The 15,638-nt window shown below is 34.6% G+C and overlaps 1 protein-coding gene across 1 annotated transcript; it reads right to left on the bottom strand.

Moving 5' to 3' along the window:
* Positions 1-738: 738 nt before the first annotated feature.
* Positions 739-3,131, bottom strand: LOC110802996 (growth-regulating factor 5-like). Its single transcript, XM_022008454.2, has 3 exons — positions 2,666-3,131; positions 1,261-1,762; positions 739-1,038 (listed from the first exon to the last, which is right to left on the bottom strand). The coding sequence occupies exons 1-3, from the start codon at positions 2,874-2,876 to the stop codon at positions 1,029-1,031; spliced, it is 723 nt and encodes a 240-aa protein (XP_021864146.1). The 5' UTR covers positions 2,877-3,131; the 3' UTR covers positions 739-1,028.
* Between the last annotated feature and the right edge of the window lie 12,507 nt (positions 3,132-15,638).

Consider the following 15,638-nt stretch of genomic DNA (forward strand, 5'->3'; position numbering starts at 1 on the left):
TTTCTGGAGCGGGCTAGATAAAGTCCAATTGTTTTGGGTCATACACTCATACTATATGACAAGATCTATGTTCAATTCAATGGGCCGAACTATCAAATCTATAGTTGTTGGAGTTCGTTAAACTTATAGCACGAATAAATCAATAAAAATGATGACATAGCATGCTTATGTATCATTATTTAAATTAGAAACTAAAATATTTAAATTATATAACCTATTATACATGTTACAAAAATAAGGTAAGAAAATCTTAATATTCTAATTTGTTTTCTTCTTTATATCGACTACATTATTTACATATTTTCATAGTAAAAATATTGCATTGATAGTAAAATATTCCGATGACGCATATCTTACGTGACGCCTATATGTACCAATTAAACTCCGACACGTAAGATTGCGACAACTAAATATAGTAACAATTTGCGACCTTTATCATCACCCCTATTTTATTTCGTCTAAAGTGGTGATAGTCCGTTATAGATTTTGTTGTGATATTGATTAGGGAAATGCAATGGACAAAATTCAATCAAACGAGATTAATGGTCCATAATGTTTAATGAGCAAGATAGCTTAGATGACCTTTTGTTCAACCCTTATCTTTCACCATTTTGCTTTAATAATGGACTTGTTTAATTTTATTGTGAATATTGTGATTCCAAGTTGTTATAGAATATCACTACCCAAAAACTTTTACGGTTGTATTATTGAGATATTGTGAACGTGCACATGAGAGCATCTGATGAACTTCACACAGGGCCTTTGATTAAAAACATTTGAAATACACGGGTGTCACAAAATCAAAACACGTACTAGTACATCAGTACATGTAATATGTGCTTAAAAGATTACATTTTAGAAATGGAGTAATTAGTCACTAACCCTCTCTTATTTCTCTAATTTTAATCATGGGTCATGAACTCTTGTTACTTGTTAGTAACCTAAGTAGTGATGGAATTACTTCTTTGCTAACTCAAATTTTACATTTTCACTTCAATTTCTTCTCTTCTTTCTTCAACTTTTTCCATCTAAAAGTACCTGCAATACAAGAAAAACACAAATTACCAAGTTACCAACATACAATAACCATAACAATGCACAAGCACAACAAAGTTATTCATCTTAGTATATTCTTGAACTTACTGAGTTAATGGTTATCAGAACTTATCTGAACTTATTTTTGTGAAACAATTACCTATACGGTGAATAAAAGTTCCTCTAAGAAGCAAATGTAGAAGAATTCATAAGTGAAAGTCAAACCTCATTTCCTTCTTAGGTTGATCATATGAGTCAGAGTCCAAAAGCCAGTGAGGAGCATTAAAATTCTGAGTTGACGACTGAGTAAAACTAGTAGAATCAGAGGAGGATTGTGGTGAAAGAAAAGGGTAAAAAGTGGTGGGGTAATTATTAGAGTAATAAGGATAATTATTAGTGGAGGCATCATTAGATTGAGAATCAGAGCAAGAAATCACAGAGGAGGAATTTGGAACACAAGTTTTCATCAGATTCATTGTAGGAGATGATGTTGTTGTTGTTGCTGAAAGAATGGTTTCATTTGTTGTTGTTGTTGTTGATGATTGTAGTGTTGTTTGAATTTGCTTCTTAGATTTGTTTTTGCCTCTGTGCATGTGTTTCTCACAGTACTTTGAATCTGAACATGCTTCTTTTGAACATCTCCATTTCTTACCATCTGTTCTTCTACACCTTCCTGGCTCTGGATCTATTTTTCTTCCATATCCCACTTGAAAACAACCCCATCCAACTGCCATTAACATTAAAAAAAACCGTGTTGTTATAACGGAAGCAAGAAATATAATTAAAAACGTAAATAAAGAACATAGATATTTAAAGTCCATTAAAAATGTGTTAGCTACATCCACCAGCAGATGAGAGGAAAATTTTATCATGTAACGACTGTGCTACATCTATCTGTATCAAAAATTTAAACAAGGTTATATTGGATACGTATGAATCTTTAATTTTGGGAAGCTTCTACATATACCCCAGGGTGTCAAATAGTTACATACTCTGGTCTCCTATTGGTTGTTTTCACATAAGTAATCCCACATGAGATTAAAATTTAAATCTAAAATAGCAACCTCACATAAAATTTAAAATTTTAAGCATATCACAATCAAGGGTATCATACCCTGAGAGTATATGTAGCTTTTTTTAAAAAAAAATTGAGCCAATATTGGACACAAACATGTTGTAACAGTAGTGAAATGACACTAAATTAACGATAAGATTTATGTGGCTAGGGACAAAGGCATAACCCTCCCTTGTCTCCATAAACATTCACAATTGACCAGCATTGACCCTACCACCAAAAAGCGTTGACCCAAATCAATAATCATAACTTCAACAACATAATTTAGGATGTGTTTAGCCCAATTAAGGTTGGTGACCATGATTCTCAAATGATGTGATACTTACTTTTCTTAGCCACAAAAGTTAAAATTCATATTTTATGGATAAATCACACTTATAAACACACATATCCATCTAGAATTAAGGAAAACATTAAACCTATCTTGCATACAAACGGACAGATTCCTCATACATCAGACTTAGTCATCTCAAATTATATACAACGTAACCCAACACAATTACTGATTAATTTACTGAAACAGAAGAATATTGAAGATAAAAAAAGAGAGCTTACAAGGTAGTGATTGTTGATGAGGGAAGAGGGGAGAAGAAGAGGAAGAAAAAGGGTTATTTAAAACAGTAGAGAAGAGTTGAGGTGGGACAGGAATTCCTGACATAATGTATTTGAAAGTAAGAAGTTGTTGCTCTAATTCTTGCCATTGACTTGCTGTGAAAGGGAAAGGAGAAGAAGGAGACTTGCAGCTATTTCTTCCTGCTATCATCATCTTTGATCTTTTTCCAAAGAAATTTACAGGTTTGAAACCCTGAATGTTCTTTTTTTTTTTAGAGAAAATATATGGGGCTAAAACTCTGAAACTTCTTTTTTTTATCAGTGGGATTTTTGCAGAAAGTTTTGTTCTTTTAATTTTTTTTGGGTGAATGGAAAATGTTGTGAAGATGTAATAATAGTGGCTAGCTAGCTAACTCTTATTATACTGTGCAGAGTGCACTGTGGTAGACCTGAGAGAAATAAGATGCATGTCTGCACTGCTGTAGCTGTAGTCTGCTCTTATTTATCATCAATTTTATCTTGTACCCTAATTAGGGCCCCAATTATTATACTCCCTCCGTTTCTAAATAAGTGTCCACTTTTCAAAGATAGCGTCCCATAAGTGTCCACTTTCCATTTTTGAACATACACTTTTCTCACTTTTCCACGTACTTTTCCCACTTTTCCATAAATCATCATTACATTTTCGTATACATTCTGCACTTTTCAATCACCACATCCACTTTTATTTGTACTTTATCAATAAACAATTATCTATTTTTTCATTTCCAAAAAAAAAAAAAAACATTCTCAATCACTACCTCTTACACACAATTCAGTTTTATTAAATCCCGTGTAAATGTTCAAAATGGACATTTATTTAGGAACGGAGGGAGTACTCTTTTTTTTTACCGACGAGGCTACAATATTAAAAAAATAATAGATGCGTGCGAAAATAAATATAAAACAAATAAACTAATAATTACTCCGTAAAGAGGAAGATAATTGATTTTTAGACGTAAATCATTGAGTAAATAAGTTGCTTTTTATATTTTTATTGCCTTTGATTTGTCAATGGTAAATTTAATTTGTCAATTATGCTGATTTATCCATATAATAAGTTTTGTTAGGGGGATTTTAATTTTTAAACTATCCTATAGAGGGACAATAAAATGTTAATGACTGCAGGAGTTTCCTTATGGAATATAGGTTTAATATCAAGAGTAAAGTTAAATGTTTTAAAATTTTCAATGAATTATATCATTGGTTTTTTTTTATTTAATCTTTGGAGGGTCTAAGGGGTAAGGGGTAAATCCATTTTAGAGATGGACAAACATAACTTCAATATAAAGGGTGTGTTATTGACATTTCAAGCATACTCTGCTCAGTGATAGGAGATTGATGTTGATGATTATAGAAACTAGGCGCAAGCATGAAGATATTTTGGAGAGAATTATCAGTTTTCCATTAACTGAATCTCGTGAGAAAGAAGAAAAGAGAAAGCAGCAGTTTAAATACAACAATACTACAAGCTTAGCCTAACAACTTGCTGACTAGGACTAACTAACTTGTAACAACTTTTGTGTAAGGAAAATAAATCAATAACCATAAATAATCAGCTCCTATACTCCCCCTTCAAGCTGGACTTTAGATAAAAGTCCAAGCTTGGCAGACAAAGAGTGATGTTGAGAAGAAGCCAAAGGCTTTGTGAGCAAATCTGCAAGTTGTTGAGAGCTTGATACATGACTAGTGTGTATGAAGCCAGCTTCTACCTGTTCACGAACATAATGCATATCCCTTTTGAGATGTTTGGTTTTGTCATGGAACATGGGATTCTTAGCTAAGTGTTCAGCTGAAGTGTTGTCACAGTACAAGGTGATGGGAAGAGGAATGTTGACCTGAAGATCTTCAAGTAAGCCTTGTATCCAAACAAGTTCACTAGCTGTTGCTGACATACTTCTGTATTCAGCCTCAGCAGATGATTTGCTTACACTTCTCTGTTTTTTTGTTTTCCATGAAATTAAGTTAGGACCAAGAAACACAGCATATGCACTGAGAGATCTACTGCTGTATTGACAGGAGCTCCAATCACCATCACTGTATGCTGACAATTGCATATCAGAACTTGATGAGTACCATAAGCCATCAGCTAAAGTGCCTTTCAAATACTTAAGAACATGCAGTGCAGCACGCAAATGAGGTGTTCTTGGTGAATGAACAAATTGACTGAGGTGTTGAACACAGTAAGACAGATCAGGTCTGGTGATGCTCGAATACAAAAGTCTTCCTACCAATCTTCTGTATACCTCAGGTTCAGCAATTAGATCACCAACATCAGTAGACAGCTTTAATCCACATGACAATGGAGTAGAAACAGGATCACAGTCCTCCATGCCAGCATCAACCAAAATATCATTGATGTACTTCCTTTGAGAATGGAAGATGCCATTGTCATTTCTGTGTACCTCTATCCCAAGAAAATAAGTTAGTTGGCCAAGATCTTTAATGGTGAAAGCTTGATCCAAAGCAGTTTTGACCTCATCAATTTGACATTTAGAAGTTCCAGTGAGGAGTATATCATCAACATAGACAAATAACACCAGAAACTCACCATCAAGATTCCTAGTGAACAAAGAGTAATCTTGTATTGACTGTTGAAAATTCAGTGTTTTAAGAAATTTGCTAAGCTCTTTATTCCATTGTCTTGATGCCTGTTTCAAACCATATAGGGACCTTTTGAGTTTACAAACCTCTCCTGGTTTTGCCTTAGTGTAACCAGCAGGAGGAGTCATGTAAACTTCCTCATCAAGAAAACCATGCAGAAAAGCATTGTTGACATCAAGCTGATACAGTGTCCAATTTTTCATGGCTGCAAGGGCAATCACTATTCTCACAGTAGCAAGTTTAGCCACAGGAGAGAAAGTTTGGTTGAAATCTTTGCCTTCTATCTGTTGATAACCAATAGCAACAAGTCTTGCCTTATGCTTATCACTTGTGTAATCTGGATTGAGCTTTGTTCTAAAAATCCATTTAGAACCAATAGCTTTCTTGTTCTCAGGTAGCTCAGTTAAATCCCAAGTGTCATTACTTTCAAGAGCCTGAATTTCCTTTTCCATAGCTAGTACCCAATTTTCATTATTTTTGGCTTGGTTGTAATGCTTTGGATCAGAAGAAGAAACACACACAGAAAAGGCAAGGGACTCCCAAGTGTCATAGTCATTCAATGCTAGAGAAAGTAACCAGAGATCACCAGGTTCCATGGTAGAAGTAGAATCAATGTTGGGAAATGTATTGCTGACATTGAATGAAAGAGATTCACTGTCAGCACTATTTGGTGGAAGTGTTCTATCTCTGTGAGGTACATAGCCACCCACAAAGTCTTTAAAGGTGGATGGAGGTTTAATTGATCTGGTAGATTTCCTTAAAACAGGTATAGAATCTGTGTTTGGGTTTAGAATAGGAACATGTTCAGAAAGAGGGGAAATAGTAGAATCAGAAGTAGAAAGAGAATTGTGAGAAGAAAGAGATTCAATAGGTGTGTTTGGGGAATTGTGTGGAGATAAAATGTCATTTTCAGTATTGACATTTTGAAAAGAATCAAGAGAAATAGAAGTATCAGACTCAGTAAACAAATCATTGTTGTCTTGTGCTCTAGCAGTTCCAGAATCATCAGCAGATCCAAAATGAACCAATTGAGGAGTGGGAGATAACTTGGACTGAGAAGACAGTTTGTATGGGAATATATTTTCAAAGAAAATAACATCCCTTGAGACAAATGTGGTATGAGTGTCCAAATCATAGAGCTTAAAAGCTTTATACCCACAAGGATATCCAATGAAAAGACATCTTCTAGTTCTAGAATCAAATTTATCTATGTGAATGTGACCATTGTGAGCAAAACAAAGAGAGCCAAACACTCTGAGCTTGTCATAAACTGGTGGAACTTGGAACATGATCTCAAAAGGAGTTTTCCAATTAAACACTTTGCAAGGAATCTTGTTAATCAAAGAAGTTGCTGTCAGAATACATTCTCCCCAGAATTTCTTAGGAAGATTGGCATGAAATCTCAAAGCCCTAGCTATTTCAAGAAGACTCCTATGTTTTCTCTCAACTCTGCCATTTTGCTGAGGTGTGTATGGCACACTTTTCTCATGTAGGATACCCTTAGCAGCAAACAAGGATCTACATGACTCTTTGACTATTTCAGTCCCATTATCAGATCTGATTTTCTTAACCTTGGTGTTAAATTGAGTTTCAACCATGGATAAGAATTCAGATATGACTTTTTCAGTTTGCATTTTGTTATGCAACAGGAATGTCCATGTAGTTCTACTGTGATCATCAAGGATAGTAAGAAAATAGGATGCCCCATCCAAACTTTTGACTTTATAAGGACCCCATAGATCCATGTGTATTAAGTCAAAACATGCAAGTGATCTGTTTTCACTCACACCAAAAGGAAACTTGTGTTGTTTTGAACTAAAACATACACCACAATTGTATTCAGTTATTCCTTTGCAAAAATCAGCATTAACATATTTCATCTTGGACAAAGAAGCATGTCCTAGCCTAGCATGCAGTAAATCAAGATCAACTCTATGCTGTTCCTTATTTACAGAGATACTAGTACTAGTTTTATTTGGTAAAACCAAATGGTTCACATCAACTAGGTTTCCCACAGTATTACAACTTGTATGTTGGGTAGCCTCTCCTTGTTGTATGCCAATACTTGACTGCTTATTTCCAGAATTTGCAACAAAATAGTAAAGTCCATTTGTCCTCTTTCCAGTGCCAATCAAGACAGATTTAGATGGGTCCTGGAAAGTATACCCAACAGTGGTGAATTCAACTTTAATGCCAGTGTGTTCTATCAATCTACCAACAGATAACAAGTTGTGTTTGAAACCTTTAACCAGCAGAACATTGTGCAGAACCAGATCATCACTCAAAACAACATCACCCATGATTTCAACAGTTAACTGAGATCCATCAGGTAATCCAACCTTAATAGGATTTTTAAGTGTTCTTATGTTGGTTAACATATGTTCATTATAAGTCATGTGATCACATGCACCAGAATCCACAATCCACAAGCAATCATCAAGCATTTCATTCACAGAACAGTTGAGGGAATGAGATATTATACCTGCATAGTTTGCATAGGAACAAGCCATTCCATTGTTGGTGTTGTTCTGTGACTGCTTGCCTTTCATGGCCTTCATGACCTCTTGACAAATAGCATTCAGCATTTCATTGTTGACTGTTGTATTTTCAGCTCCAGTATCATCCAGAGGACAGTCTGCAAAGTCAATGTTAGTATGAACATTTGCAGCAATTCTGCCACCTTGTGAACTGTTTCCCTTGGAAGCTTTGATTGTATTGTAACAATCAGGATATCCAATGATCTTGAAACACTGGTCAACAGTATGACCCTTTCCTTTGCAATGTGTACACTGCCTGTTCATTTTATCTTTCTTCAGATCTTTCCAATCTTTCTTCCCTTGTGTTGATCCAACACTTCTGTAAGCCTGTGCAGCCATTGCACTACTATTCATAGCATTGCTTTCCACTGCAGCATGACACACCACTACAAGAAAGCGCTTGATTACCGACTAAATTTACCGACCGCCAGAAAAGTAGTTGGTAAAACAATATTTACCGACCACTTTGGAAGCGGTCGTTAATTTACCGACCGGTTTAGAAGCAGTCGTTAATTTTTACATTTACTGACCGCCTCTATAGCAGTCGCTAAATTAACGACTTCTCCCCCATGTGTCCCGACTAAATAGCAGTCGGTAAAAATCCGACTAGTTCCAAAATAAATTTAACATTTTACCAACCGCCCAAGCAGTCGGTGAAAAGTAATTTACCGACCGTAGACTAGGTAGTCGTTAAAAAATTATTTACCGACTGCTTGATCAGTCGCTAAAAAAACTATTTACTGACCGCACATAAGGCAGTCGGTAAAAAATCATTTACCGACCACAATAACAGTCGGTAAAAAAAGTTGTTTTTCCAAGAATATGTAACTTACTGCTCTCGTTTTAAAACCCTAATAAATCCCATCCTCTCCGCCTCTTTATCCCTATTTCTCTCACAAGCTCCTCTTTCTCTCACCAGGAAACCTCCCCCTTCATCCCCCCACTCTTTTTCCTACTAAAAATTCAACACAATAACATCAAACTTTGGTGTTTTATATCGATTTGCCTACCTTTAGTATCAACCTCAACCATCGATCTCCGCCTCCTCTCTTAATCAAAATTCTCTGCCCTTTACCTTCGACCTCCGCCTCCGTGTTGCGGCGGCCCTATAATCCCCAAAAAATATCGTTCTATCTACCAAATCACATGTGGAAGAATGGAGGATCCCGACTTGCAATTCCATCTCCGACAAAATATCACTGGAAAAGGTTGGTTTTTAGGTTTTAGTCAAAGAATGGAGGATCCCGATTGATGTTTTATGGTGAAAAAGATTTGGATTTCTGATAAAGAATCCAAGATTGATGTTTTTTGGTGAAAAATCCAAGACTAGTGGTTTTTGTACATGATTATCATGTTTTAGTTGTAGATCTAGATTTTTTAAGATTATTCTTGATATTAGTCTTAATTTTTGGGTGGTTATTTTTTTGCATCCTTGTAATTAATTTTATTCAGATATATAAATCTATTTTCTGGATTGGATTTATTTAAGCGCTCTCTTTATAAATTGTTATTTTATCTCTATATGTGTATGTTGGTAATTAATTCATACCATTTTCTTTGTTCCGTGTAATTGTTCTTAATTAAGCTGGGTTATTGTTTTGGGAATTAATTTATCCTCAATTGTGAATCTTGGATTTGGATATTGAAGACTATTGAAGCACGCCAACTCAAATTATTTTGCTTTGAAGAAATCAAAACCATTCACTGGTTTTCTTTCCAGTTGGATGGTTTTGATTTTTTTTTTTAATTAATTTTACCGTCTGCCAAAGCGGTCGGAAATTTACTAATTTAACGACCAACTAAGCAGTCGGTAATTTACCGACTGCTTTGTTGGTCGGTAAATTAGTAAATTGCCAACCGCTTTAGCAGTCGTTAATTTAGCGACTACCAAGGCAGTCGTTAAATTAGCGACTGCTATGGCAGTCGCTAAATTAAATTACCGACTGTAACGGCAGTCGATAAAATACCAACTCCTAAGCAGTCGCTATTTCAGACGGTAAAGTTTAGCGACCGCTTTACAGTCGGAGTTTTCTTAATTACCGTCCAGGTGAACACTGACCGCCCTTTTACGACCGTTGGCGGTCGCTAAAACATTTACCAACCGTATTTCGTGTTTTACCAACTACTTTTGGCGGTCGGAAATTAATCAATTTCTTGTAGTGCACTTCTTTCTGTTTTTCAATCTGTTGAGTAATAGAAAATACTCTGTTTATGCTAGGTAATGGATCCATTGACAGAACATTAGTCACAGTGTTTTCAAATCCACCATTCAAACCAAGTAGGAATTTCATCATCTTGTCTTCTTCTTCAAATTCAGCTACCTTCTTCATGAAGTTACAACTGCATTGTAACAAAGCACCACAAGAACAGGTAGGAAATGCCCTCAAATTCTGCATTTCATCCCAAAGTTTCTTCAGTTTTCCATAATAACTGACAATAGTCATGTTTTGCTGAGTCAAATTCTCAATCTCCTTTTTCAGCTGATAGACCAATGGTCCATTGGATTGACCAAATCTTTCAGTCAATTCTCTCCATAATTCCACAGCAGTGTCAATGTATCCAAAATCATCAGCTAAATCATGATTCATTGAGCTTAAGATCCAGCTGATTACCATAAAATCAGCACGCTTCCATTTTAAGTAATCCTTATGATTAATTACAGGTTTAGCTATCTCACCATTGATGAAACCCTCCTTGTTCTTAGCAATTAAGGCTCGTTTAACATTTCTGCTCCATCGCACAAAATTTGTACCAGAAAATACTACAGCAACTAATGCAGAAGTCGGATTATCAGAATTTGCAATGAAATAAGGATCAAGATTATCACTATTACCTCCTTGATTCATATTGTTGTTTTGAGTTTGTGATTGATTTTCTTCTGAATCATCAAACGCCATCACAATCTTAGGTGAACAATCAATCTGATTCTATAACTTTGCGCAAGAAAATTTCGCAATCGCAGAAATTTTCGCAACAAATTTTCAGATAAGATGATCGAAAACAGATCTTTAATCTGTTAATAATATGAGAAAAACCTCAAGATCAAGCAACCTCAATCTCTTACCAGAGATTAAGCTCTGATACCATATAGAAACTAGGCGCAAGCATGAAGATATTTTGGAGAGAATTATCAGTTTTCCATTAACTGAATCTCGTGAGAAAGAAGAAAAGAGAAAGCAGCAGTTTAAATACAACAATACTACAAGCTTAGCCTAACAACTTGCTGACTAGGACTAACTAACTTGTAACAACTTTTGTGTAAGGAAAATAAATCAATAACCATAAATAATCAGCTCCTATAATGATAACATGAGAAGCGTTGAAAAAAAAAAAAAATCGTGAAAATATAAGGTGTTGTCATTATTTCAAAACAGAATGGAAGATATAAAGCTATGTTTGAAGAATTTCTTTTGAAATTTTAATGATTTACCAATTAGGATAAAGTAATCACGACTCTGACTCTTAATTATCCCTCGGATCCAATTATTAGCAAATATTCCGTATAAAAAACATTACCCTAACTAGCTAGACCTATAAGCAACGTACGTAACTGGCTTCTCAACAACATATTATTCCCCTTCAAATATTCTTTTGTTCCAATACTAGGACTCCTTGTCATTTTACTAAAACTGTTTTCATAAATGTGCTACAAAATATTCTGTATAGTGTTTGCTTTATTATGCAAATAAGTTACAAAGGCAATAATAGGACTATAAATGCATTCTGTAATTCATTTTTTTTCCCCCTATAAGATACAATACAAGATGTAATACTCCGTAACTTGTTTAGATTGGTGTTTAGTATGAGAATATACATGCTCAAGTGATTTTAGTTCAACTTTTAAACTATATGCAATTACGCATAACTCCTAACTCGATCCTAAGTTTCCTAGCTAACATAGACTTTGTATTTCATCGATTTAGGTTGATATTTTGTCCCTTCGATCAGCAAAGGCGAACTATTCCGTAGTCCATACAAGTGATGCAACAATCTGGCGTGTTAGATCTATAAGCAATGATACTCCATATTTAAGATAATTTATATATCCAAATCCGTGTTTAAAGTTTTATACTACGTAATTATTTCCGAACATTATAAAAACAATAATGTATGCAACTGTACTTTCCGGATACAAGCATGAATACATGATATATACTCTGTATTTATTTAAGATATACTCCGTACTCCGTATTTATTTAAGATAGGTTAGTGACACATGCTAAAGGTAGATGGAGTTGGGTTCAGAAATTCCCAATCCATAGAGATGGATTTATTGGAGGGACAATTGTGGTAATTTAATTATGGGGGTGTGGGAAAAATCACTTTCAAGCAATTAAGAAAAAATAACAAATTAAAGCACGACTCTGTAGAATTGCATGGGACGATTTGGAAAAGGGTGCCACTACCCATCGTCAGTGTCTCAGTGATAATGATGTTTGAGATGGGAATTATATTGCATGCTACTCCATTTCCTTTCTAACACTTGGAACAAGGACCTAACACCCCCCATTCTGCGTTTTAACACCCTCTAGGTTACGTGTCTAACTCCGATTGTGACATTTATAAGGCTACGTCGTAACATTTATTAGAGGTGGCAAACTTGTCATTCAGATCGAATTCAATTTCACTCCGTTCCGATCCGGTTCGGAAAGGCGAAACGAAGATCGATCGATATTTTTAAGTATCAAAATGAGATTTGTCTACAGATCGAGTAAGATAAGATAAGATAAGATGAGATTCGATTTCAAGAGTTCATGTATACGGTTTTAATGACTTTACTTTGTAAGTAAGATTAGATGTTTCGTATAGCGTTCCTACTCCCCTCGCATCTTATCTACCTTTGCATTTCCCTTCTGACATTACTTTAGATTCGATGCTCTGCCATCTCTAAATTTTAAACACAAAAAACCAACCATTTTTTATAAAATAAAATTTAAAAAATGGTTGCTATTTACCAATGGAAATGATTGAACTTGTATTTATAATTATTAAATTGATTATTATCTCATCTTATCGACACATTGCATAAATATTAGAGGTCCAAAGCCATTGCAAAATTAAAAAAAAGTCTCCGACCAAAAAAAAAAAAAAAAGTTGTACACAACATTATACCAGTAAAGTACGATTTGACACGATACTACGACGTTTTGGCGTTGCATGCTTATGTCGGTAGATGGCTAACATACATCTCTATACCCTCTTACATTGGAAAAGTTCGACATTTCACGTTTTAGGATAACTCAGAATATATGTGTTATAATTCTTATACTTGGTTGAATAATTAATTAAAAACTGTTACAAGTATGTAAATAATTAAGAGTTAGTCTGATGTATCTATGATTTAGAACGACCACATGGTCTCTGTTGAGAGCAAATCATTTCATAGTTAAACTAATTTTAAAGTATATGGTCTCTGTTGAGAGCAAATCATTTCATAGTTAAACTAATTTTAAAGTATTAACTTATAAAGTTGTAGTATAATCTTAATGGTAAGGAGAAGTGTATCTTACCAAATACCAATTAAATATCTGAACCAACTCCTACACGGGTAGACAAATTATCAAACTGGCCCAAGTAATAGGTTAGAGGAGTGGGAAATGGTATTTGTTTGGAGTCTTTGGACCCCTTAGTAGGACCCACTTTTAAGGTAAATTTACCAAAATATCCCTGTTAAGGAAATTTACTCAATTACCCTTAAACACAAACCCTTTAATGGGCTCAAACCCATATTTCAACCTCCTACAGGCAAGGTTTCATACTCCTACCATTGCTCATATTTATTAATAATGTCCACCAGTATTACTATAAATATGACCCACCTAATCATTACTCAGGTATGCAATTATTCATAACCTTACTCTCTCACTACTTTCTCTCTCTACAAGAATTGACTTGAGCGTCGGAGAGGATTTTCTCGGGAACCCCTCGAGTCAGTTTACGTTTGTTCTTTTATAGGCCAGGAAAAACAACAGCTAAATACTAAAGAAATAAAATCCCGATTGAAGGAAACAACAGTCTGGTTGTCGAAGTTTTCCCTATTTTTATTAGTATTTTTTTCGCAGAAATAGTGCCGAAGGAAAATCGATCACCAACTAGTGCCTTAGTGGGGTTTGGTTATACGAGGCTTGAGGTTTCGGATACGACAAAGCTTACCATTAGATCAAGTACTAGTTGGTACGAACGAAAATAGTCACTCATATATTTTTACAATTTCATTTGTTCCGTATAACACTAATGAATACTACGTAACTATGGTTGTCCCTTGAAATGAGAAATGCAAGAAATCGGTCGCATAAACCAACAACGTAGTTAAAGCAGCTCCAAAAGCAATTGAATGCATGGAAATGGTCCTCACTTGGATATTTGTTGTTGTGTGTAATTGGGACAAAACATCATGTACAATAACAAAATTCCACGGCTATTTAAGACGAATCATGAATGAAAGAATATGGCAATATGTGGCCTCCAAAATACAAGCACCTACTCCACTACTACTACTTGCTACAAACTTGGAATGCATGCAACGATAAATCCTTCTTCATTTGGTACATGTAAGATAAACCAAATAAAATATCTTACCCGAAATGATGAGTTAGGTTTTCTGTTAAGAAAATTAATCTACGTGTGAGTTGATTAACGTATAAAATTGAAGGAACAATGCACCTATCACCGATTTATTTGGATTAACTTGGTTTCTTTTTACGCAAAAGTCGTTGCGCTAACGCACTACTCCGTATAATATTTTTTTGTTCTAAATCTTAACAATGAGTAACAATTAATTTATTCCTATGTCAAAAAAAAACTAATCTTAAAGGGGTGGGGGTAAACACTTTACCCTTTGTCCCATGTTGATACCCCTCAGTCTCTCAGTGTTCTGAGGCTCTGTTTGACAATCACTTTTAGTCACCTTAAATGAGTAGGTGCTAATATTCTAAGTTACCCTTAAATGATTAGAAGCGTTTGGGAAAGAGTTGAAATAAAATTTAAGATGGGTTAATGGACTGAAATTAAGACGTTATCTAAAGTAACGTTTGAAAATCAGTCAGCTGAAATTCGTTCGTTTCTTCCTGTCAAAAGACAAGATTATAAACTCCCGAAAAAAATAAAAAATCCGGAAAATCTACGTACAAATATCACAAATTTGATACGCTTAAACCCCAGTAACAATAGCAGAGATGGCAAATATTCGAGTCTTTAATTTATTTTTTCACATGAAGGATTGAAGGAACGAAAGGAGATTCGGGTAATATGAAAGAATTGAACTAGAAGAAGGAAATGTAGAAGAAGAAGAGGAGAGAAATATCACATGTTGGCTTCTAGGTTGGGCCTTGGGGACTTGAGTGGTAGGCAACTTAGTTTAATTTTTTAAGGTAGGAAATTTCTTTGGTTTTGATGAAGGGTTGGGATTATTTAATTCTTTTAAAATAAGGTTATCTTTAAAGTTGTATAAATATTCACATTAAAATATTCACGTAAGATTGTCCAGTCACGTAATCAAATGTTAATTTTAATTTTAAATGATAAATAATGAGATAAAATTGAATATAATAGGAACATATAAATTTTGCTAGGAGTCTAAATAAAAAATAGTGAGATAAAATTGAATATAATAGAAGTCAAATACCGGTAAAAGACAATAACAGATAAATTTTGCTAGGAGTCTAAATAATAAATAAATACTTAGTAAAAGATAATAATAAATAAATTTTATTAGGAGTCAACTACCATGTTCTATATATACAACTACATTACACACACACAAAAAAATCTCATTAACGAAGGGCTATTTGTGACGG

Source organism: Spinacia oleracea, chromosome 1, assembly GCF_020520425.1.
Source record: "Spinacia oleracea cultivar Varoflay chromosome 1, BTI_SOV_V1, whole genome shotgun sequence".
Classification (NCBI taxonomy): Eukaryota; Viridiplantae; Streptophyta; class Magnoliopsida; order Caryophyllales; family Amaranthaceae; genus Spinacia; species Spinacia oleracea.